This window comes from Triturus cristatus, chromosome 4_2 (assembly GCF_964204655.1).
Source record: "Triturus cristatus chromosome 4_2, aTriCri1.1, whole genome shotgun sequence".
NCBI lineage: Eukaryota > Metazoa > Chordata > Amphibia > Caudata > Salamandridae > Triturus > Triturus cristatus.
The window spans coordinates 95,756,596-95,778,984 of record NC_140586.1 but is presented as its reverse complement, the minus strand read 5'-3'; the positions used below and the strand labels follow the sequence as shown (position 1 = coordinate 95,778,984).

The following is a 22,389-nucleotide window of genomic DNA, read 5'->3' as shown; positions in this document are numbered from 1 at the left end:
AAACCAGTCCACTGATCCTGGCATGTTATCTTATGCCTTCTACACCCAGACAAGAGGACATGAAACATTACAGAACATACGTGCTGAGGAGCACATCCGAAACCACTTTACTGCAGACCAGCACACCAAATTAAATAGGACACCAACTGAGCTACACTCCGATATCAAGACCTCTCTTACAGCAAAGCTAGACTGTAGGAACAAATACAGTAACCTCAAACCTAGGATATGGGTTCTCAACTGTTATTGTGCTGTCCAGATGTCCTGATAGGACACCCTCTAAGGTGGGCTATGACCTCAGGGTATCTTCTTAGTCACCCTGGGATTGTGACCAAGAAGCAGACTATTTGGCTTTTGATGATGCAACAACCTCTCTCCTTCTGTCCCAAGGCCATCAATGTAGACACCTACCTTTGAGATGTGAAATACGAATTCCCAGTTTCTGGGCTGTTGGAGAGGACACTCTACAATGTAACATCAGAATTCCACTCCCGGCATAAATTAGAGATAGTTCAAGCTCACCAAGTTGTCCCGTAAGCTGAAGTTGCTGACCGTCTGGCCCTCCAAAAAATGCTGCATCACAGAAAATGAAAAGTGCTGGTACAAAGGCTACGGATTCACAGAACATTTTAATTCGTAGATGTCTCCAACTGCCTTTGATAGAAAAAGAGACCTCTATTCTGCTAAGGCAACAGTGAACAATGATAGGAGTTTATAATCATATACAAATGAAAAATACACAAACAGGCCTAAAATAAAAAATATATATTGTACGGCATTGTGCTCACAGGCACCAGTCTCTCGCTGGCCCATCCTCTACCACTTCTTCTTGTGCTCATCCATAGACACTCCGCCAGGGCCCAGGGCTACCACGAGGAGAAGCCCCCCGATGACAGACATGGTCTGGAAAAAGTCATACTTGAGGAAGTCATGCAGAGGCCGGTAGGTGGGGATGTTCCAGAAGGCGTTCTGCACCAGGTTAATGACCAGCAGCCAAAGCACTAGAGTCAGGGCTGCCAGCTTCGTCTTGAAACCTATGGCCACCAGGATGATCAAAGCGGTTCCAAAGATGTCCTGGAAAATCTAGAGAAGCCAAAAAGCGATTAGAACAGTCAAGTTCTAGCATAAATGAACAAACTCAAAACCAAAGTCTAAACATACCTGAACGAACAGGCTTTAGGGACCCAATTGGGCAACTAAGCCTGTCAGTTTGGTTTTGAGATTTCTTACCTAAAATCCCATTCCAACGATAAAAACTCATGGTGAACGTTAAGTGACACCCCCTTGCATCTGTGAAGGCAAACGAAGTAGCACTGCCAATATTCTCATTCTAGAAATTCTGAACCAAAGCGGTCATCTTCTCTGCCTTTTTTCCAAGGGATTTTCGGATAGGGATGGGTAGAATTGGACAGATCATAATTTACAGTACAAGTTTTAAAAAATGTTGCACCAATACCGAAATGAACTACAAATTAAAAAATGTTCTTGAGAGAAGTGGCTAACTGTACCAGCAGGCCATTCAAAAATGTTTAGTATATCCGCCCAACAAATAAAATATGTATACATGATTTAGAACTTGATTGCAATCTTTTATATCAGAAATCTGTTGTCCTGGAGAGAAGGCTCCATGCCAGATTTTAAGTATATCCACAGAAACGTTTACTAGAAAGAATTTACATGGCTGGTGGTTATCCTGAAAATCTAGCTAGGATCCAGCCCTTGTGATAATTATTGCACATCTCTTAAGAGGTAGTGATTTAAATTGTTATTCACACATTTAAACTGGACATACCCTTGGACACCAAGATTGAGACGCATTTGAGGTAAGAGGTTTTCAGGGTGTGATCTACACTGTGTCCTGCTATAGTTGATCCACACTGAACTTTGACTTTTTAAAAAAGATTTTTGACAGAAACACAAACATAATGGTGCAGACCACTTCAGAAAGCATGAGAGGCAGTGGGGAGGGATGAACAAGTAAACATTTCCTGGTAACATGCTGCATGAATGGAAAAAGGAAATATGAAAGTGAGGCATCTGCTAAGGTGCAAAAAGACATGGTGAGAACCCCTGAGAGGAGGGCCATTTAGAAAAGTAGGAGCAGTAGAAATGGCAGCATGGGAACCACAATACACAGGGATTAGTACATTAGATCAATAAGGGGATGATACGTTTTGTGCCACTGCCAAAAACCAAACACATATGTCTTCTTTATACAAAAATATGTAAAAGGGATTTGTGGATGTAGAAGCTTCAGCCTGTACTCAGAGTTTAAGAGTTCTCCAAGGAAAGAGTAGGTGCACTATAATCATGTAATACATAGACTTCTTCTCTAGATGCTGCTGGTTGTAAAAAAAAATACCTAGCAGCTTCATAGGCAATACTACTTGTTCTTTTGCTATGGATCAAGAACGCCTGATAAAACTGCTATCATTATATGGCATTTTTGACTTTCCAGTAGCATCTCTGGGCTAGCAGTCCAGGCCTAGCAGATAGGAGGGGGAGTGAAGGTTGGTACAGGGATAAAATAGAACCCTGGGTTAACACAGTCCAAGATGCATTGACAGGCATTGATATTGCTTTGAAAATAATACATTTCCAATACATATTAAAGATTAATAAAATAGTTAATTACGATGAAGCACTCACAAAAACAGAAGTCTAACAAAAACAATTCAGCTAAACAAAGCATAACAGTTATTCGAACTAGTATTAGACAGTGCGATGGCCTCTGCTGGCGGGGCTGCGGGAGTCCAGGTACCCTTCTTTACTTGCTGTGGAACTGCCCTAAGTTCATAAGATACTGGGATAGGATCCTTGATGAAATTGATAAGGCCTTTGACACTACCATTCCCAGATTCCCTGCCTACACCATCTTAGGCTTGCCCAATGCTCTGACTTTCCCATTGCACTCTACCAAAGGTAGGCAGCTTGCCGTGGCGCTGAAAGCCACTCATCGGTTACTTTTATCAGGTTGGAGAACGGACAGGATCCCAGACCACACGCAATGGCTACACCAGCTGTGGTCCCTTTTGGGTATGGAGAGGTTGACCATGGCCACCCTATGGGGCAAATCCGAATACGCCAAGATCTGGGCCCCCTTTATCTCAATCCTATCCACGGACTTCCGGGAACTGACATGCCCCGCCTACTTAAGGATTTTGAAACTGATCCACGAGAGTCACGAGGATGGTTAACACACATGGCCCCAGAGGGATTCGCCGGGTGTTGGTAATTATTCATGTAAGTGCATTCGTTGGCTCGCCAGGAGAGTGGAGGGAGGGTCTTGGGTCGTCAATTTTGATTTTGTTATCTTTTTGTTTTAGGTTCTCATTTTCCTTAAAAGGCAGACTTTATTGCCTCAGGTCGACCATAGTGAGTCTTTGGGCCACTAGCACTTCCATGTTTCCGTGCTGTAGACCTTTTCCTATGTTCAAAATTCCCAAGAACCAGGACCACTTTATGCTCCTTCTTCTCAAACGCGGCTGGCCCAAGATGGGTTGTAGGCGGCATGCTGTGTAACCTATCTAAACAGACAGTCTGTGATCCATAGGCTCTGCTCTACCTTTATGACTGTTATGCAGCCGGCCCACTGGGTTGTAGGCAATGATGCATTGTATTTTCATGGTGTGTGTTCTGCTAATAAAACTGATTTAATTCTAAACTAGTATTAGAATTGGAAAACCTGGAATTCGTCTAAGTGCTAGTTTACTTCTTTGCAAAGCCTGAGACTGTTACATCAGGTAGTCCGTTAAGGTCCTTACCTTCTAGGGGCCCTTAACAGACTAACACAGGCTTTTACTCGTGAGCTACTGGTAGCTCTCCAGCTACCTGTAAGTAGCTCCCCTGAGTGAAACCCAGTCAACTACATTAGAATCTTTTGCTTGGCTGAATTTATAGATATGTATCAAAATTGAAAAGCATGCATTAGGAACCAAAATGTGTGTCGTTTCAGAATTCATAAGAAGATTTTTGCAGAAAAAAGTTGAATTTCCAAAATATATTTAAAGCTGAAATTGGAGTGCTAAATATCAAAAGGTGTTGGGGAGATTATTAATAATATTACTAAATTGGTGGTGGGGCGCTATGGCTGTTATATACAAGAAGCATTTATCATTCTCCAAGCATTTTTTACAATACTGCCGGCAACCGTGCCTGATGCAGGGAGGCGATCACTGCTGGTAATCTTGCTTATGGTGGCCACTAATGTAATGTCTGAAGCGGTTACTACTCCATCTCTAATACTATTAACAGATCAGAAGACGCTTCATTGAACATATAGGTAGCTCTTATTACATAAAAGGTTGGAGACTCCTGCTTTACCGGTCAATGATCATCAATGATTAATTCTGCACCATGGATAGTTCCAGTGCTGCCTTTTTGTGCTGAAACTTCTGGAAGCGTATAGGGCAGTGAATGGAGATGGCAAGGCGGGGTGCTTTGTTAGAGGCCTATTCTAAAGCATGCATAGGCGATTTCAGATTAAGTTTGGGTGCTTAGGACTCCCCAGGGTGATCTGAGATTCAGGTTGGAGAGCTGCAAGTCCCCTATTATAATGAGTAGCTGAACCGTGGTCCAGCCCCCAATCAAAAAAGTTTGATAGTCACTTGCCACTCAGGAAAACTTTTTCATTGACTTCTATCGAGCACTGACACTTCAGTCACCCCATATGTAGAGGATTCCCACAGTGACATTTCCAAAACCACCACACAGAGTAGTCTGCGGTTAACACACAAGTTACCCACACTGTCCTACTGCTCATAACCCAAACCACCAAGAGGCAGGAAACCATGCAAGTGAAACAGGGCACTTACAGTGAAGGCACTAACTTCGAAGTGCAGCAAGGTCATGAACATGAGAACCAACAGGACACGGCCACCCAGCTGCATATACTGCCGAGGAGAGATTTCATTCATGGTGGGGACGCCAGCAAACATAGACTTTCCTTCCGACCTGGACTCAGCAAGCAGTAGAAGCAATCCACCACCCAGTGCCATGTTCCTGTGGAGTTACAGGAAATCAGCTTAGCAGATAGAACAGTAAAACAAAGGTCTGAAACCATGTCAGGCTACAGTGAGACCAACAGCATTTTAACAGCCACCATTCAATTTAATATCATCTTCATCAAGGGTCACTAAAGAGTCTCAGGGCAGAACGAGCATAGAGTCTAAACACCCTTCTGCAGTGGGTCTCTTGCAAACCAGTGGGTCATTAGAAGCTGACACTAAACACGTGAGATCAATCTCCCGCGTTTTCAATTCAGCTCCTACGCAGCACCCTAACTTCGAGCCCCGATTAAAAAGCTCAGTCACAGGCCTAAAGAAGTGTGGACTACAGTGTGTGCAGCTGTTCCTCAGTATTTAAATTATCTTTGCTAAAATGCTTTGGGGCAAACATTACCCACAAACAGATTACTCTCCAAGCAAATGTTACCCCAACCGGCAGTCTACCACATTGGTAAGTAAATGGTAAGTAAATTAAAGTGTTAAGTCACCAGGACAGGCTAATGGGACTGAGAAGTTTGGTCCAAAAATACTCCCCATGAACCCTATTAATGAGATGGTGCAGCTGAACTCACCTCATCAGGAATTTCAGATCCCATAAAATACTGTAGGCAATGGTCTGCAAAATAAATTGTGGAAAGTTAGCAGAGGAAAAAAGAAAAGGTAGTCAAACAAAGCCACAACACTTCAAATATCAGGAGTGAGAGGGGAGTGACAATACGTGGTTAGGAACAAGAGAGTACAGACTGGAAATGTTCCGTCATCCAAGACTGCCATCACCACACCACAAACAGTAGTGAGCTATAGCACCTCCTCTTTTAAAGTATGTTCTAGGGTGCCTGTGCTTCTATATCGGTCTCCTCTCTTTATTTTATCTGTAGACTTTAGTGTGTTCGTATTTTGTTGGGTGAGGCAAACGAATCGCTGCGAGGACCACACCCTCTTTAATGTACGCTTAAGGCAAGTACAGTGGGGAATGGTGTGCTTTTAGCCACATATAGTAGGCAGGAAGGCTCTAAAAGCTACGGGCCGTGGCGTGAATAATTTGTGTGTAGCACATGCCCCAGCGCTTGTGTCTGGAATGACCAGTAAAAAACGTCCGGAAGCGTACAACGCAGCAGCCATTGAGCAACCAACACTAGTGCCTAGTTGCTTACACACAGTAATATAACCCACTATCAGCCACTCGTTGGATGCTGACGCGAACTCTAGGCCAGCCGCTCTTTCACTTTGGATGCCCGTTTAAAACACACCAGAAAGTAAACAGGTGGGTATGAAAAATCTGTACAGCAACCACCACAGAGCACTATTCCTGATCAAGGACACTCTACCACAGCCCAAACACACTGCATAACACCCTCCCTCTGGTCCAATGAAAAGTTTCAGGAGTAGCAGGGGCGGGTGTAAAGTAAAAATACTTAACACCAAAATGATTGCCATGAGAGGTAAATGACTCACCTGTAGGAAGATAATTCCAAAAAGCCCGAAACAAGCATAGGGAACAAACTTTCTGCCCAATACCAGCACACAGCCAACTGAAAGAAATAGAAACACAATGTCAATTGGGTCTACTTTAGCGCGCACCAATCCTGACCTGCAGCACCACTAATACGCAAGTACTGGGTCTCACAATACACCTCAATTCTGCCACTGTACAGGATATTCCATTATAGAGACCTACTAGGTCTGCCACAATACTTCAATCCTGACCCACAGCATGCCAGGCTATTCCAGTAAAGCTCTGCCAATGCACCTCAACCCTTCATGTAAAAAGGGAAAAGACACTTCATTGCACGGATGCATCTTCCTACTGCCCCAAGTGGGGGTAGGTTATCACTCTTTCACACTACCACTGGTGTAGAGTGGCATCACAAGACCACACGTGCTCAGCAAGATGACGACGCTGGAGAAGTCATTTTTGTACATTGAAGAACACCAGACCTTACAAAAGGAAATGCACCCAATGAGCATACAGGCTTTCATCGTGGGCACAAGCTTACAAAAGCCAGTCACTCTGCTGCATCAAGTTCAAGTTATATAGCTCACTGACATCACGAACGACATTGTGACTACAGAAAAAGGACTGTAGCGTTATGCAGAAAATGCAGAGAACATGTCTAAAGCGAAAGCTCGTCCAGTTTCTATGCCAGCCCTCACCTAGCTGCCCAAGCATGTTGATCAGCACGAAGAGCGTGGCCAGGAACAGGCCGCAACCCCAGGACATGTTGATGTAGTCCCTCTGGTCGCTCCACTGGATCCACATGCGGACTCCATCCTCCAGGAAGGTGCTGATCAGGCAGAGATGAGCCAGGTGAGGTAGGTACCGCTTGGTCACACGCAGGAACTGGGCCAGACGGAGGAAGTAAAGGATAGTGTTGGATTGCCTGACTCCAGCCACGTGATAAAACACAAACATCAGAACAGTTGTCTATACATGTAAACTTGCACATTTCCCCGCCTCTTGGTCCAGTAAGAGATTGCTGAACCAGGCGCGTGTCTATCATCCCATCTGTCTACGACTCCCATCTTTTCTCCAAAATACCTTTTCTGTGCTTGACACCGACTTGTGCCAATAAGGGCATTCTAATATCTCTTGTTAGTATCATGTCAATGCAGAGTATGACACGGACTTCTTTCTGCTGTTTTTTTTTCCAAACTACAAATATATATATATATATATATATATACATATATATACATACACACACACCAGTACGTTTTAACAGTAAAAACTGGCTGGGAATTGTTGGGCAGGCCTCTTAACTATACAGGAAAGGCAATGCAAGTGCAACACCAACACAAGAAGCAAGTGCACCGTCATTTGCACAGGTGGGGTGACTCAGCCTTTCTTTCTTTAGACAACGATAAAGAAGGCACCTCTTGAATTGTGCATTCACGTGAACAATCTCGCCTCTTAGGCCCTGGACCTGACAGACATTGAATGCTGACTTTCACTGCAGAGAGTAGTAAAGGATTTGTATTTATATGGAAGCACTTTTGCCAAAAATGCTGAACACAGTAGTGCAGTGGTTCTTAACCTACGGTCCGGTGACCCCTGGGGGGTCCGTGACACCTATTCACGGGGGCTGCGACTGCTTAGAAAATAAAATATCATTAAATTAATGGTGAGTATATAAATAATTAAGCAAAATTTTTAAATGTTCTGCAAATTGGAAGGAATTTAAATTGGTGGTTAAAATGTAAGTTGGTATCCTCAGATTGATTCATGGGAGAAGTGCAAGTGCATCAAACATAATACAGTAAGGCTGATGGGTGGCCTCAGTTGAATTTAGAAAAACTAGAATTCCCATTTACAATAAAAAAAAAAATCTTTTTTTAGATTTGTGAATTACATTTTTTTTAAAATCATCGTTTGTGTATTTGTGTGATGAATGCTCATTTCCATATTTTTAGGTCTCGCTGAGCCCAGCGCATGCGCTGGCTCGAAGAGACATTTTGTATGTGGGCTCCAAAAAGTGCTACCAGGCCAGCCTAGAGCTACAGTGCATGTGCGCGGGCGGGCGCGCCGCGTTTACTTTCACTTTCGCGGCCGCTTTGATCGCAATCACTTTCACGGCCGCTTTGCTGCGCAGATCCAGCCTCCTCTGCCGGCACACCCACTGTGCAGGAAGCCTCCGTTCTATACACTTTTCTGTATGTGATAGCTTCTTCTTAACATTTTGCAGTCAGTTGCTCAAAAACACAACCCTTATGTGTGGTCCGTCGAGTGACCTTGGTTTGTATTGGTTCTTCTGCCTGCAACACCGAAGTTTACCAGCATTCGCTGAGATTTAGGAAAAAAAACACACTTAGCCCTAAAATGCTCATTGACAAACATGGTATCGCTGCGCTGTGGATGAGACTTGCATTTGGAATGACAGAATAGAAAATGTTGTCCCTGGCTGCTATCTCAGCAACACTTGTCTTTCAGCGCGGCGCCCTGAAAGCTGCCGTAATGTAATGAGTCTTCACGCCACGCTAAGACCCATTAGACATTGACGGTTTCAAATCACCAGCCCGCAGCTCCAGAGGCTTTCTCGGCTAAGCGCTTGATTTCCTATATTCCGCTGCATTAATGTGTCAGCATGTTACATAAAACCCGGCGGCAGCTACATGTTTATTCTGTCTGGAATAATAAGTGCATCGAACATTTTTGAGATTTCAGCTGGGAATTCTTTACAATTGGACCTCTATTCTGTTTCATTTGAAGCAGCTATTTGATTTGACTGTTGTGGACTAAATAGTGGTACAAGGATTCAGCTGTATCTCTGTCGATAATGAATATTTTTGCAGTTTCTGATTGGCACGATAACTATGTAATCGTTTCTAATTTGCGAATTACTTTCTGTCTATCGCTAACGTGAACAAACTGTGGGGCCTAATATAGCCCAAGACAATCCTGTTCTTTCCACATGTTATTTGAGTGAAACATGTCTTCCAAACAGTTTGTATTGGGTTTGCGTATACTTCAATCAAAAGGCCGAATACAATTGTGTCAGAGTTCTGTCACGTGCTAGTTTCTGAAAAAATAGTAGGGAGAAACCTCAGAATATATTTTAAGGATGGATTTTGCTTCTAAAAGAATAACTACAAAGCTGAATGCAGCTACAGCGCATTTTTCAAATCAGTTTGATTCCATTTATGGTACCACAGGTGTTTGCAGAACACCTGTCAGTTGATAATGCGTTATTGTGTTTTATTGTGTTTTGGTATTGTTGTGTTTAAGTATGAGACCGTAAATTGTGTAAACTTACTAGAGGGGGACCTCATCCCTGGACAAGAGTGGGAGTCCTAATGCACAATTTGGCATTGCGTTCGATGAGCCAAAGCATATGTGTGATAAAATGTCCCATTGCAAGAGGTCTGTCTTTAGGGTCTTTCTGAAGAGCAGAAGGTTGGGGCATCTGATGTCTATGGGCATGTTGGTCCAAGTATAGGGGGCATAGGCAGAAAAGACATGTTTTCTATTTATTTTTTATTTTTTGTAGTTTATAGTTTCCAGTCTGGGTAATGTGGCAACGTTTGCTAACTTTTCGGCTGCGAGGAAGGAGGTGCAGCCAGCACAATTCCATCAGGAATGGGTTGTTACGGTCAAACATATTTTGAACTTCAGTGAGATTTGCTGCAGCATGAACGATTTAATTTTTCAAGGGCTAAGTGGGCAGTAGGATGTGTGGCTGTGTGGTGTCAGGTTGGCTGTAGAGCAGGGTGCTGTCCCGTACTTAATTTGAGCCTCACCAGCGCTTCATTTAGAGGACCGGTATTCATTTAACATCATATAAAAGACAAGAACACTGAATAAAGATGAGAGTTTGCAGTGGTAGTGCTGCTTCTCACAGTTCATTTACAACTCCAGTGACCTTTAACACCCTGCTCAACCTTTTTCAGACAGTGCTTTTCAGAAACTCAAGACAGTGGTGAAAATAAATTGATGAGTGTTGCAAAAGTCACTGGTATGTACCAAACTCCCAGCACTGCCTCTGGTAAGTCTCATCTAATCTTACCACAGTTCTCACCGTGACCATAAATGAAGAATCCGTTATGCCATGTTTTATATAATATCTATAAATGTACTTCAATTTTTTAGGAAACGCTAACTTACCCGAATCACTGTTTACAGACAGCAACAATGGAGACCTTCCTTAGACAGATAACCAGTACATCACTTGGAACGGCAATGCAGGAAGACATGGAACGAGGAGTGTAGCTCTCATTAGTATAGCAGGTGCAGTAGGGCCCTTATCCAGGGGTTTGAGTGGCCAAATGAATTCTAACCGTGCCTGTTCATTACTACAAACAAGGCTTTTCCGTACTTAGTGACATTTTTTCAAAAATAGAATAGAGAATCTCCCAAATCCCTCACCAGGAAGGTAGACTTGCTCACAACTCGGATCAGGTATTGTAGCCAACATTGAGAGGTGAAAATGGGCAGCACCAGTGGTAGAAGTGAGCTCACCCGGTTGAGCTAAAATGTAGGCTCTTCAGCTTATTTTATTATTTGTTTATTTCAGTGGCAAATTAACTACTGATTTATCCACCAAAAGAAGCTCCCGAGCTTCAGAGACGCACACCACAAGGAAATAGCTCTTCAGAACCCTTTATTAGCAGCAAACAGCATTCGCACCTGATTATTGAATGTCCCTGACTTGTTTTGATGCCTTCGGCATCTTAATCATAGGGTAGGCAAGTTCAAAAACAAAAAATGGACTGCCGCTTCTTTTCACCATGCATGCGCTCTCCAGTGTAAGGCATGCTGGTTGCCGTAGTCCCAAATCTTCCCCTCCGGTGGCGTCCGTTTTTAAATAATGATCTTGCTGCCAATATTAATTATAAATCGTATACACACGCACACCTGTGCAAAGCTGTCAGCTTAGCTGTCCTCATACCCTCCTCTCGAATACATTCTGGTTCAGCATGTCAGTTCACGTCCCCCATGGACACAGGCAATAGTGTCAAAACTCCACATGTCTGGGGGTGCTCCATATAGACCAAACAAAGCGTTGCACTCACCATGGCTCTTCCCTTCTGATTAGCAATGTTCCTTTAACTTCACCAGACCCTTTGAATGCAGAGAGCAGAAGCTCTCTGGGAAAATAAACATGCCAGCATCCAACTCTTGGAGGGCCCCCTTAGGATACAGGAAAGTAACCCACATAATCCTGTCTCTTTGTGGGCTGCTGCCTTTGCAGTTACCTCCGACAGACTACAGACTGACTCGAATCTTCCCTTTCCCAACATTCTCTAAATTCCACCTCACAATCACATCAGGCACTCTGACCAATCACACAGTGAATCAGCGCAGACTTACAAGCCAATCACATTGTCCCTGGACTTGCATCATAGCATAGAACCAGGTACACAGAGGAACAATAGGACACACATAACCGCGGTCTACTTCCTCATAACACCCAATATGCCCACAATATGGAGCACAGGTGCCCATCATAACAAACCTGACCGCAGCTTCTAAGAATTCTCAGTCCATCACATAAGCCCACCTAATTTCTTGAACAAATAATTATCTATCATATTGATAGAGACTGCAATGTATAAAGGGTACGTGATGCAAACTCGTCTGCTGAAGTAAACTAAAAAAATGAATTACATTGTTAAGAGTACAAAAAAACAAGAGTAATTTCCTTCCAAAGGTCAGTGTCAAACCTTCGCCACCCTGTTTTTCAGTGTCTTCTGGTCAAATCCTCTCCAGAGTTGTTCAGATGTAGGTGCATTCGTGTATTGGGGTTTCAAGCCCTCAAATGTCTGCCAGGATATGTTTTGTGCAAATTGTTAGACCCTTGTACTCCAATGGATGATTTGGTAGCCCTTTCTTCCATAAATGTAGGTAGGAGCTAAACTAGTTTGACAAAATTACAAGCATTTGCAATGCAATGCAATAGGTCTCGCATTTATACGAGTTTGAGCTATTGTCATTGTAAATGACAATGCTTATTATTTAAGTTTGCTTTTTTTTTTTAAACATAAATAAAAGGCACTGTCATTTACAATGCTAATAGCTCAAACTCTCGCAAATGCGAGACCTATTGCATTGCAAATGCTTGTTGGACTTGTAGTCTTAGCAGTCATACGTTGATCTGGGGCACTTGAGCAGGGCCTGGCTCTCCAGGTACACACACAGCACTGATGGGTTCCAATGAGGACAGCAATGACGGACGAGGGTCAAAAATACTACAGTGGAGGAGGCCTGCAGATGGAGGCCTGGGAAGCGGGCACTGCTGCTCCGGTTACCTGGGCGCCGGACCGGTGCCTGAATCTGCAAGCTGTGTTCTGAATGGTGACTGTGGACCAGCAGGCATAACATCTGCTATGGACTGTGCAAGACAGCCCGCTCGCCCCCCATGCTTGCACCGTGAGTGAAGTTCTGAGTTAAAACAAGGAAGACGTTAGGCCGTAAGTGAAGGATAGTGTCACGGGCGGCTTCTGGGGGCGCGCGCCTACAGCGGAAGTAGATTCTTCAGTTGGGAACCCTTGAAGAGGACAGTCGCTGTCAGGCTCAGATGCTGCACTTCGGTTTTAGGGAAGAGTGCCGGCACTTGCCACTTGCGTTTGCACAGATGGCTCTCCTCTACGATGACGAAGTAGTTTAAATTGGACAGTACTGGCTTTTCTCATCCGGGATATTACACCCATCAGTCAGGAAGGTTCTAGATTTTCTGCTTGCTTTTAATGAGACAGTGATGCCTTTCTCGATATAATACAAACACTTCACCAAGGCTGCTCTATTTGTGACGGGGTAGTAACGGAACTGCTCTGAAAGTCTTGTTCCTATAAAGGCACAGTACCACTACTGCTCATCCGGGGTACTACACTTTAAGTGGGGGTATTACATGCACTTCTTAAGGCTGGAACACTGGGGCTTTGTGTCTGTAATGGCAGTACGTGGCAGCGCTCCTACACTTTTTACGTGAAAATGATGGCGCTCAGTGGAACTGTCCTGAAGCTTCTCAGCTGGGTTCATGCATTCTCAGTCGAACCGTACTCGTGCTTTTCAGGTGGGTTCATGCACACTGAGTCGAACCCAACTCGAGCTTCTCAGGTGGGTTCATGCATACTCAGTCGAACCATACTTGCGCTTCTCAGGTGGGATCATGCATACTCAGTCGAACCATACTGGTGCTTGTCAGCAGGGTTCATGCATACTCAGTCGAACCATACTGGTGCTTGTCAGCAGGGTTCATGCATACTCAGTCGAACCATACTGGCGCTTCTCAGTGGGTTCATGCATACCTAGTCGAACGGTACTTGTGCTTGTCAGTAGGTTATTTTTAGGTCTCGCCTGACCCAGCGCTTGCGCTGATCTGGCGAGACTTTAAGTAAGGGCTTCAAAAAATGCTACCGCCGGATACAGCTTGCAGTGCATGTGCACGGGCGCACCCTTGAGCAGAGGCGCCATATGCATTCCTCATGCTCATTAAGCGCATCGCTCGCCGCGCACTTGATCGCGATCACTTTCGCGTCGCGCGACGGCCGCTCGCGCACCACTCCCTTTATACTCTCTCTTGTTTAATGTCCTCGCGAAGCCCGCTCCGTGTCCCTCACATTTGCATGCGGGTGACGTGACTGCACAACCGCAGGCTCCTTCTTCTCTGCCCGCCCCTCGGCACAGTCAGTCTTAGAACACTGACATCACCCTCTGCTAGCGCCTTCCTGCGATCCTTGGACAGAGAAGGTCTTTTAACTTTTTTTTTTTATTTAATTACTATGACACCCCTGCATGATTATTCACTGCTTGTCTCTCTTTCGTCCTTTTTGAATGTCCTCGCGAAGCCTGCTCTGTCACTTACATTTGCATGCAGGTGAAGTGAATGCAGGCTCATTCATCTCCGACCGCACATCGGCACAGTCAGTCTAAGAACACGGACATCGCCCTCTGCTAGTGCCCACACGCTCCACCGGTGCTCCTTGGACAGAGAAGGTTGTGGCTGTAAGTGCTGTGGTGGTATTACTTTTAACCACGCTTGTGGTGGTGACGTGGGAGGACTTAGGAGAGTGTGTAGGTAAATCACAGCACTCCTTCGCTTGCACCTGGTTCCTATATGAGGATGACAGCGGTGACCTCTAGCTCATGAGCTCGAATCTTTTACAGGGCCAACTTATCCGCTTATGCTTCAGAGGTCGACAAACTGAATAGCTTTAAATCGGATAATAGTATATTGGCCAGCGCTCAGCACTTTCAAATGGGTAAATGTGATATTAAGAAGCTACATAAACTAATTATTGAGTACTGTGACCTTTCTCAACCACGGAGGACGTGCTTATCTAGCGTACCACAGTCAGTCTAACAAGCATTGGCATAGCCAATAGGTCTCGCCTTCGGGCCTTACAAGTATTTAGTTATGCAGCACAATATCCTTCGTACAACAACATAAACTGTTGCATGGCTAAACACTTATAAGGTCCCAAAGGCGAGACCTATTGGCTATGCCAATGCTTGTTAAATATTGTTTTTCTGCTCAAATCATCGAAACTGCCCAGGCCAGGGTCCGCTAATTTCAACACTGACTCAGAATGGCTTCCTCAGATTCCAACTATTCGGTGGGTGTCTCTGGATCTCAATAGTGCATAACTGGGGGGCAACAGATGTTAAAAGGTTAAGAACCCTTGCAGTAGCGCGTAAGAAAATTTCAAGAAGGTGGGGTTGCATGGAGATCAGAGGGGATACAGGACATGCTTGATATGCATCTGTTTATACGTCATCTGCTGTAACTGATTATTATATCTAATAACACACCAGCTGTAGGCTCAGTGCTAGACAGCCACTTGGCCAGACATCCATAATTCGCCTGTCCATTATACTTTAAAAAAGTCAAGGAATGAAAATCATCTGCGGCAACAGATGATTATATCTAATAACACACCAGCTGGAGGAACTATACCACACTGCCTCTTGGCGGATCTCCTTGATTTGAATGTTGAGTATGCCTAAAAAGTAAAGAAATTAACACCGGGGACTCAAGTATTCACGCGAGTGCAATCCTTTAGCACTTTCTTTCCTCCACTGTATTTAGCTTTGGTCATACAGAAAACCTTGAAAGCTTTGGTGCAGATGTGGTGCCAGTATTTCATCGGTCCATGCCCCGCTGCCTCTGAACAGGCGAAGTATTTCACATGTGCGCACCTATGTGCATCTAACAGTGTAGTTGCGGGAGTTAGTATATTTAATACCCTGCCTTCGACTCTCAGCTCATGTCAATGCCCCTCCTCCAATTTTTCAGGGGCATCTTAAAATTAAAAATAAATTTTAAAAAGGCTACGTGCTTTAATTTCTAACAGACTGGTGAGCTTCAATGGTTCCTACAAAGGCCAAAAACATTAAACACACACTGGCTAGGACTACAGGTCTGGTGTTGGCTGCCAGTCTTTTGAGGTTGTCCATGCTTGTCTATTTCATTCATGTTTTTTATAAAACGTTCTGTTGGCGAGTGCCCGGGAGCTTCCATAATAAAGAAAACACGTTGGAAAAAAGCAAAAATATTTTTGGTCTCACAATAAACACACTGGCATAGAAGCACCTGGCAGAGAGTGCTACCTTTACTGTCGAATGGAATGGCAAACTAAGAGGTAGTAAAACATGTCCTGTTTGCAGAAGTAACTTACTATAATCTCCACTTTTTTGCCCTATGTACTATAAGCAGCACAGGCATTGGATTGCTCTTTGTGCCGCCTTTTAAGTGTTGTCCAATATAGGTAAGCGATAAGATTATGTAGAGCGGACATCTTCGGTCAGTGTCTTCTCTATTGCTAAATTCTTGGAGAGCATATAGCCAATTCGGCTACAAATTACCTCTCTCACCCGTATTTTGTCCTCTGCCCAATGCAAATCATCCCTCTATTGTGTATGAAGGTATTACTGTTTTTAGAACTTGTCTTTTCAATTATGATGTAATCTGGAGCACATGCACTTTATTCAGCTAGGCTGTCCTGCGAGACAGGGTACGGTCTGTAACCCCAGGTGTATCCCTGTATCTATACCACCGTTTTTTATAACTGATAAATTCTTATGTTCTAGGTGTTAAATGTAGTATGTTAGCATCCAGTAATGCACTTTAGAGTATCTGCTTGTTAAAGTTTATTATTCTGGTCTGAACCTCCTACAAATTCATTCACTTCAGCATGACGTGTATAAACTGTTCTTTTAGGCAAGACAGACCACATTAGGTTTTTGTCAATGGTCAAATGTTTGTACATCTGTTTTGTGTCCTTAGACCAAGAGCGGATATTTCTAAGACTATTTTATGCATGGTATCTGTATTTTGTTTTAGCTGACATTGTATTGTCTTTCCTTTGTAAAATATTTTAATTTTACTTGTGAATTGGCAAGTGAGTGAGTTTACTGTCAAAAAGCAGAGTTAATGCTAGACACAAAAAATGACACATGAAATGCCATGTGAAACAGAGGAATTGTGCAAAGTACTTTTAAAAGTGCATTTTAAACTTGTTTGGCAGTTTCGGGGAAGGAACGAAAATAGCATAGTCTCCTTCCTGCACTTTAGACGCAATAGGGTCTTCCAAGCGGGAATGGCAACTCCGCCAGAAATAGTGGTACAGCAGGCACCAAATCTAGGGTGCTTGATACGGTTTTAAAAAGAATACTTTTAAACCACTACGTATAAAATACGTCAAGGCTAAATTTGCATCCTCTTCACGAATAAGTGAGCTTTGTTTGGAAATTCACTCCTTCTACACAGTGCTCAACACTTTTGGAACAGATTCGAGCCCTCACATTTTTTTCTCAAATTAGGGAAACAAAAGGATAACAAGAGATAAAGCTCTTTGCCAAAAATGATGCAACTTGGTCAGATGGACAGCCAGGATTATTACTCGGTCCTCCTGGTTTCAGAGTTGGTATCTTAGCCCCTGGGCCACATCGCCATCCCTTTGCCTAACGATCATCCCCAACTCCGACATGCTTTCTTGTACAAGAAAAGTGTCTATTTCTGCTTAATGATGCAAGAAAAAAGCGTTGCTTGTTGTGCCGACACGTCAAGGGCATATTTTCGAGGAGCAGTTGATTTCCTATTCTACAAGGTAATATTTTCGCGTTTCAACCTCCGTCACTTGTTTCATAACGCCAACTTTCATTTAGCTATGTTTTACTGGACTGCGGTAAAGCACCAAGTACCGTGAGGTGCAAGTAATTTGGGCTCGGTCAACCCACACAGTTTTAACTGAAAGCAGCAGTGTCGTCCACATGACTTAAAATCACCGTATTTCTTAGATAAATAAGTATGAGCTGTTTCGGCGTGGTTCTGAGTCCCATTTCTCAGTTTAGTTTCTTTGCTCAAGGCTTTTCAGCTGAACGTCGAACTGGGTCATGCTAATCCGAATAATCTGTCCAGTTTTCCTCTAGAGACTTAGTTTACACGACCTCCTGCCTTCTTAAAATCCCTGTGAACGGGGTTATGGCGCTTTGCACAGCAGAACCACCCATGCTGCCTTCCACATTATTCCCAGTACTGAAAATAAATTGGGGACTGTGCACCAACGCTCTGTAACGGGTACACATTTGCAGGCAGTTGCACACTGTAAAGAATGCATGCTTATTTTGTACATATATATATATATATTCAATCTAGCTCGTTTACATATTGCAAGCATCTGCTATGTCACCCATACTGAGCAGACCCAAGTCACCCAAATACGCTGCAAGCACCCACCTATGTAGCCTATGCTGTGCAGTTACAACTACCATAAACAACACATGCAGCTTTATACCAAAACACACTGCATATCCTGGCCTGTCACCAACGATACACAGTGCAAGACCAGCTCCGCCAGCTGGAAAACACAAACTTGGCTGTCAAACACAATACACTTCGGAGCCCATTGACACCTATGTTATCCTGGGCACTCCGCTTACAACCGCGGGGCTTTATGCACAGCCACCTAGAGTACAAAACAGAATGCAATCACATACAGTACACTGCTCGCTATCTGTCGCTAAATGACCAAATCCAGTGGTCATACACGATACACAGAAATCCAAGGGTGACTTACAGCAAACTACAGCCGGCTCTTGCTAACTTTTCTATGCTGTGCCCAACCAGCTGTCGCTATTTTTGCATAGGAACCTGCTATGCACTGTACAATGCAAGCAGTCGTTAATTTACTTTATGTACAGCCATGTGTCACCCACATCATAGTATGCATAGCTGGCTAGCACTGTGCCTGACAGATGTCACTAATGGTGCACAATCAGCTGTCACTCCTAGTACACAGCACAGCCAGCTGTCACCTACAGTAATATGTACGACTAGGAGTTACCTACAGTAACTGTTCCCAACCAGCTTCCAAGAGTGCACAATCTATCGTCATTAACTGTACAGTTACCCGCCGTCCACAGTACAGCTGTCACCTATAGTACAATACACAGCCAGCTGTCACTACGGTACACTGGGCCAGGCAAGTGCTGTCAAACACAATCCACTGCACATCCAGCTGTTACCAATAGACACTCGGCTGTCATCACAATACACCATGCACTCAGATGTCACCCACAATACACTCTCTCCAGTCAACTGTCAAAGTACAATGCGCACCCAACCCTGTCACCTGCAATGCAGTGGTCTGGTTCTATGACTGATAACTCACTATACAGACAGACCTACATCTTTCACTCGTAGTACGATATGCATGTTCATCACATCCATCAGTTAACTGTGCACAGCAAGGACTGTCACCCACATTCCAAAGCACAGACACCTCTGGCACCAGTAGTACACTTACCCATCAGAGCCAGCTACAGTACACTGAACACTCAACTCGTCATCCGTAACAGTGGTCATTCCCAATAAGCTCAATTGTCATTCACGATAGACTATGCACAGTTATCACCTACAGTGCTACTGTACAGAAAATTGTCACTATCAGTACATTACAAGGCCAGCTGTCACACACACAGTACTCTGTCAGCCACTGCGCACACAGCCACGACATACAATACCTTGTGCACAGTCAACTGTGCAAACTCCAGTCATCTAATGCGCACACACACACACTGCTTCGTCACTCCCAATGCACTACATACAAAGGCCTGGAAAAGAAAACACACACTGCAGATGTGTCTTCCACGGTACACTCTACAAACTGTCACCCTTAGTACACTGTACAGACCCAACATTTTCAATGACGAAACTCAGCTTTAGCATCGAGTATACATTATGCAGACCCTGTTCAATCACTGGCAGTACATCTGGGACTTCGCCATGTCACTCCACTACACAACAGCCCATTATTCCAACTACTATATACTCAGCAGATTCAGGTGTGTAAATAGCAATGAATACATTTAGTTCTACAAACCCACTATTTGCAGCCCCAACTGTACCCCGAAAATGCATTGTCTACCCAGAGGTCAGGCACAGGATTGCCTGAGAAACTCCCTGACAGGCTCCCAAGGTAATTAAACCAAAAGGTCGGAACTTGGCAAAACCTTCATAGACTGTAAAACTGAAGTTCCTTTTCAGTATCAAAAATGGGAGAAGACCCGAAAAAACTGCAAATGCCGGTTCCCCTTATTCACCTCCAATGTGCGGTAATATGTAGCTTGCCAGGGTGCTGTACATGGTGAGAAATGGAACAGTCTGGAATGGATTACAGAATGCGGGATTAGAATGGGGTTACAGGAAAGAGCAAAGGAAGCAACAGTTTAAGGAGGCTCATGCTTCGAGCCCCATTCTTAAAAAAATCCTTTATGACTGAATTTCAACTCTCTTGGGTAACCAAAGGACACACCATGAACCATAAGAACTTTGCAAATTCATCTCAGGCACCCACAATAAAATGCACTACCATCATAACTGCAAGCTAACAGATGTCAGGGTTACCTCCCCCCAACTCAACTCAAAACGGTCGAGTCCAGTTTACCTGGTAACTTCATGGATGCTATGCGGGCACGTACGAGGTGCAACATTTTCAGACAATCCTGGCTTTTCAGACAACAGTTCCTATGCAGGCTAGATTTTTAGCTCATTGTTATAACGGGGTAAAGTCAAAGAATGCTAAGTGTCATTCGTGAAAAGTCTTGTCACATGTGGTACTGAAGCCACTAAAAGCCCACACAGCACGAAAAAGAGCAGGGAGCTGCACAATTCCTTCAATTAAAAGTTGATGCCAAGTTAGGCACAAATCTGAAGAATGACACCGATGTTGACAAACACGTTCATTGTGATTTTAATGTAGCTCCTTCGCCTTTGTTTTTAGCAGATATCTCCTTATTGTCTATTATATTAAAGCAGTCTGAAGGAGAGAAAACAAGTCTGCGACATCCACAGGACAAATATAAATAAAAAAAATTAGGAAGCCTAAAAAGTGGTGTGAAAATAAAATCTCATTTGTATCCTAAAGAATATATCCCCTTCTCCTGATGTTTCATATAAGAAGGCCCACTCCACAAGATACATTAGTTCACCTCTACCCCATGGCTATACCACTCCTTCGTGGCAGTTTTCAGCCCTCCTTGCAGGTACCTGGTCAGCTACGTCTTCAGCGGCGCCCATCACATCGCTGGTGGGCGCCATGTCTCACGGTCTCCGCTCCGGAGGAAGCCGCGCGCAAGCTTTGGACACGGGTGGGGAGAAAAAGGAGGGGCACTCGCCCTTCCCACAACTCTGTCTTCTGCTGCCACGTACGGGCAGCTCACCGCCATTCAGCGTGCTGGGAGAGCCGGACCGGCGCGAGCGTTGTACGTCACACGCAAATCACCGCCCCCACAGCGTGTGTCTCAAGCCTCGCTTTACGTACAGCGGCCAGGTTTTCAGGGCAAAAAGAAGATTGTGCATCACTTCCGTTTGAATGAAAGTGAAAACATTCAATGTAGAGCAATGGTAGTATGTTTGCGGGAACCCCTTATTTTATTTTAGCACGTAAAGCTGTAGCGACTGAGCTGGAATACCGTTTATAAGGGGTTGTAACGAGCACGCCACAGTTCAGATGATTATCCTAATGCTGGGCTGTCAAGTTCTAAGTCTGCTTATATGTGAACTTAGTGACACTTCATCGCAAATTGAATTACTGAACAGAAGCACGGAATCAGCCACATCAGTACAACGTATGGCGAGTTTCGAGTTGTACATCCTCTATTGCTGCCAAGGTTTCAGATTGCTCATGTGTTACATTTTCCTAATTTCATAGTTCCATTATAGGCTAGGGTGACCAACTGGCATTGGTGCAAATTCAGGACGGAGAGTGTAAAAATTCAGGACAAAGGGTCAAAATTCAGGACACAAATTCAGGACAGGAGGTCAAAATTCAGGACAAAACTTCAGGACAATAGATAAGTTTTACAGACACATCAGAGGAGGTCGCGCAATAGTGTATAAGTAAGCCCACATATTCAACCATTTGCAAACCTATCCATCATGTATCCTTCCATCTATCATTTCACTCATCCATCCCTTCATCCATCCTTTCACTCATCCATCCATCATCCATCCACCCTTTCACCCTATCCATTTGTACACTCATCCATCCACTCTTCTACCCATCCATCCATTCACTCATCCATCCAGCCATTTACCCTTTTACCCATCCAGCCATCCTTTCACTTACTCATCCATCCACCCAGTCACTCATCCTTCCACCCACCCATCCTCCCTTTCAGTCATTCATCCATTCTCCCTTTCTCTCTCCATCGACCCTTTCACTTAGCCATCCTTCCTTCCTTCCATCCATCCACCCATCCATCCATCTACTCATCCACTCATGAATCCATCCATTAACCCTATCACTCATCCATCCTTTCTCTCATCCATCTATCCTTTCACTCCTTCACTCATTATTCATCCTTTTGTCCATCTGTCCTCCCTTTCACTCACTCATCCATCCTTACATCCACCCTTTCACTCATTCGTCTATCCATTCACCCTTG

At 44.1% G+C, this 22,389-nt stretch overlaps 1 protein-coding gene across 1 annotated transcript; it reads right to left on the bottom strand.

Moving 5' to 3' along the window:
- Nucleotides 1–610: 610 nt before the first annotated feature.
- On the bottom strand, nucleotides 611–21,231 carry LOC146833083 (surfeit locus protein 4-like). Its single transcript, XM_085600720.1, has 6 exons — nucleotides 20,990–21,231; nucleotides 7,161–7,347; nucleotides 6,462–6,538; nucleotides 5,579–5,622; nucleotides 4,815–5,001; nucleotides 611–1,083 (listed from the first exon to the last, which is right to left on the bottom strand). Exons 1-6 carry the CDS (start codon nucleotides 21,038–21,040, stop codon nucleotides 817–819), a joined length of 813 nt encoding a protein of 270 aa, XP_085456846.1. The 5' UTR covers nucleotides 21,041–21,231; the 3' UTR covers nucleotides 611–816.
- Between the last annotated feature and the right edge of the window lie 1,158 nt (nucleotides 21,232–22,389).

Coding starts and splice junctions, on each gene's coding strand:
- LOC146833083 (XM_085600720.1), bottom strand. CDS start 21,040: ATGGCGCCCACCAGCGATGTGATGGGCGCCGCTGAAGACGTAGCTGAC. Junction 6,539..7,160: donor CAACATGCTTGGGCAGCTAG/GTGAGGGCTGGC, acceptor TATTTCTTTCAG/TTGGCTGTGTGCTGGTATTG. Junction 5,002..5,578: donor GATCTGAAATTCCTGATGAG/GTGAGTTCAGCT, acceptor GTAACTCCACAG/GAACATGGCACTGGGTGGTG.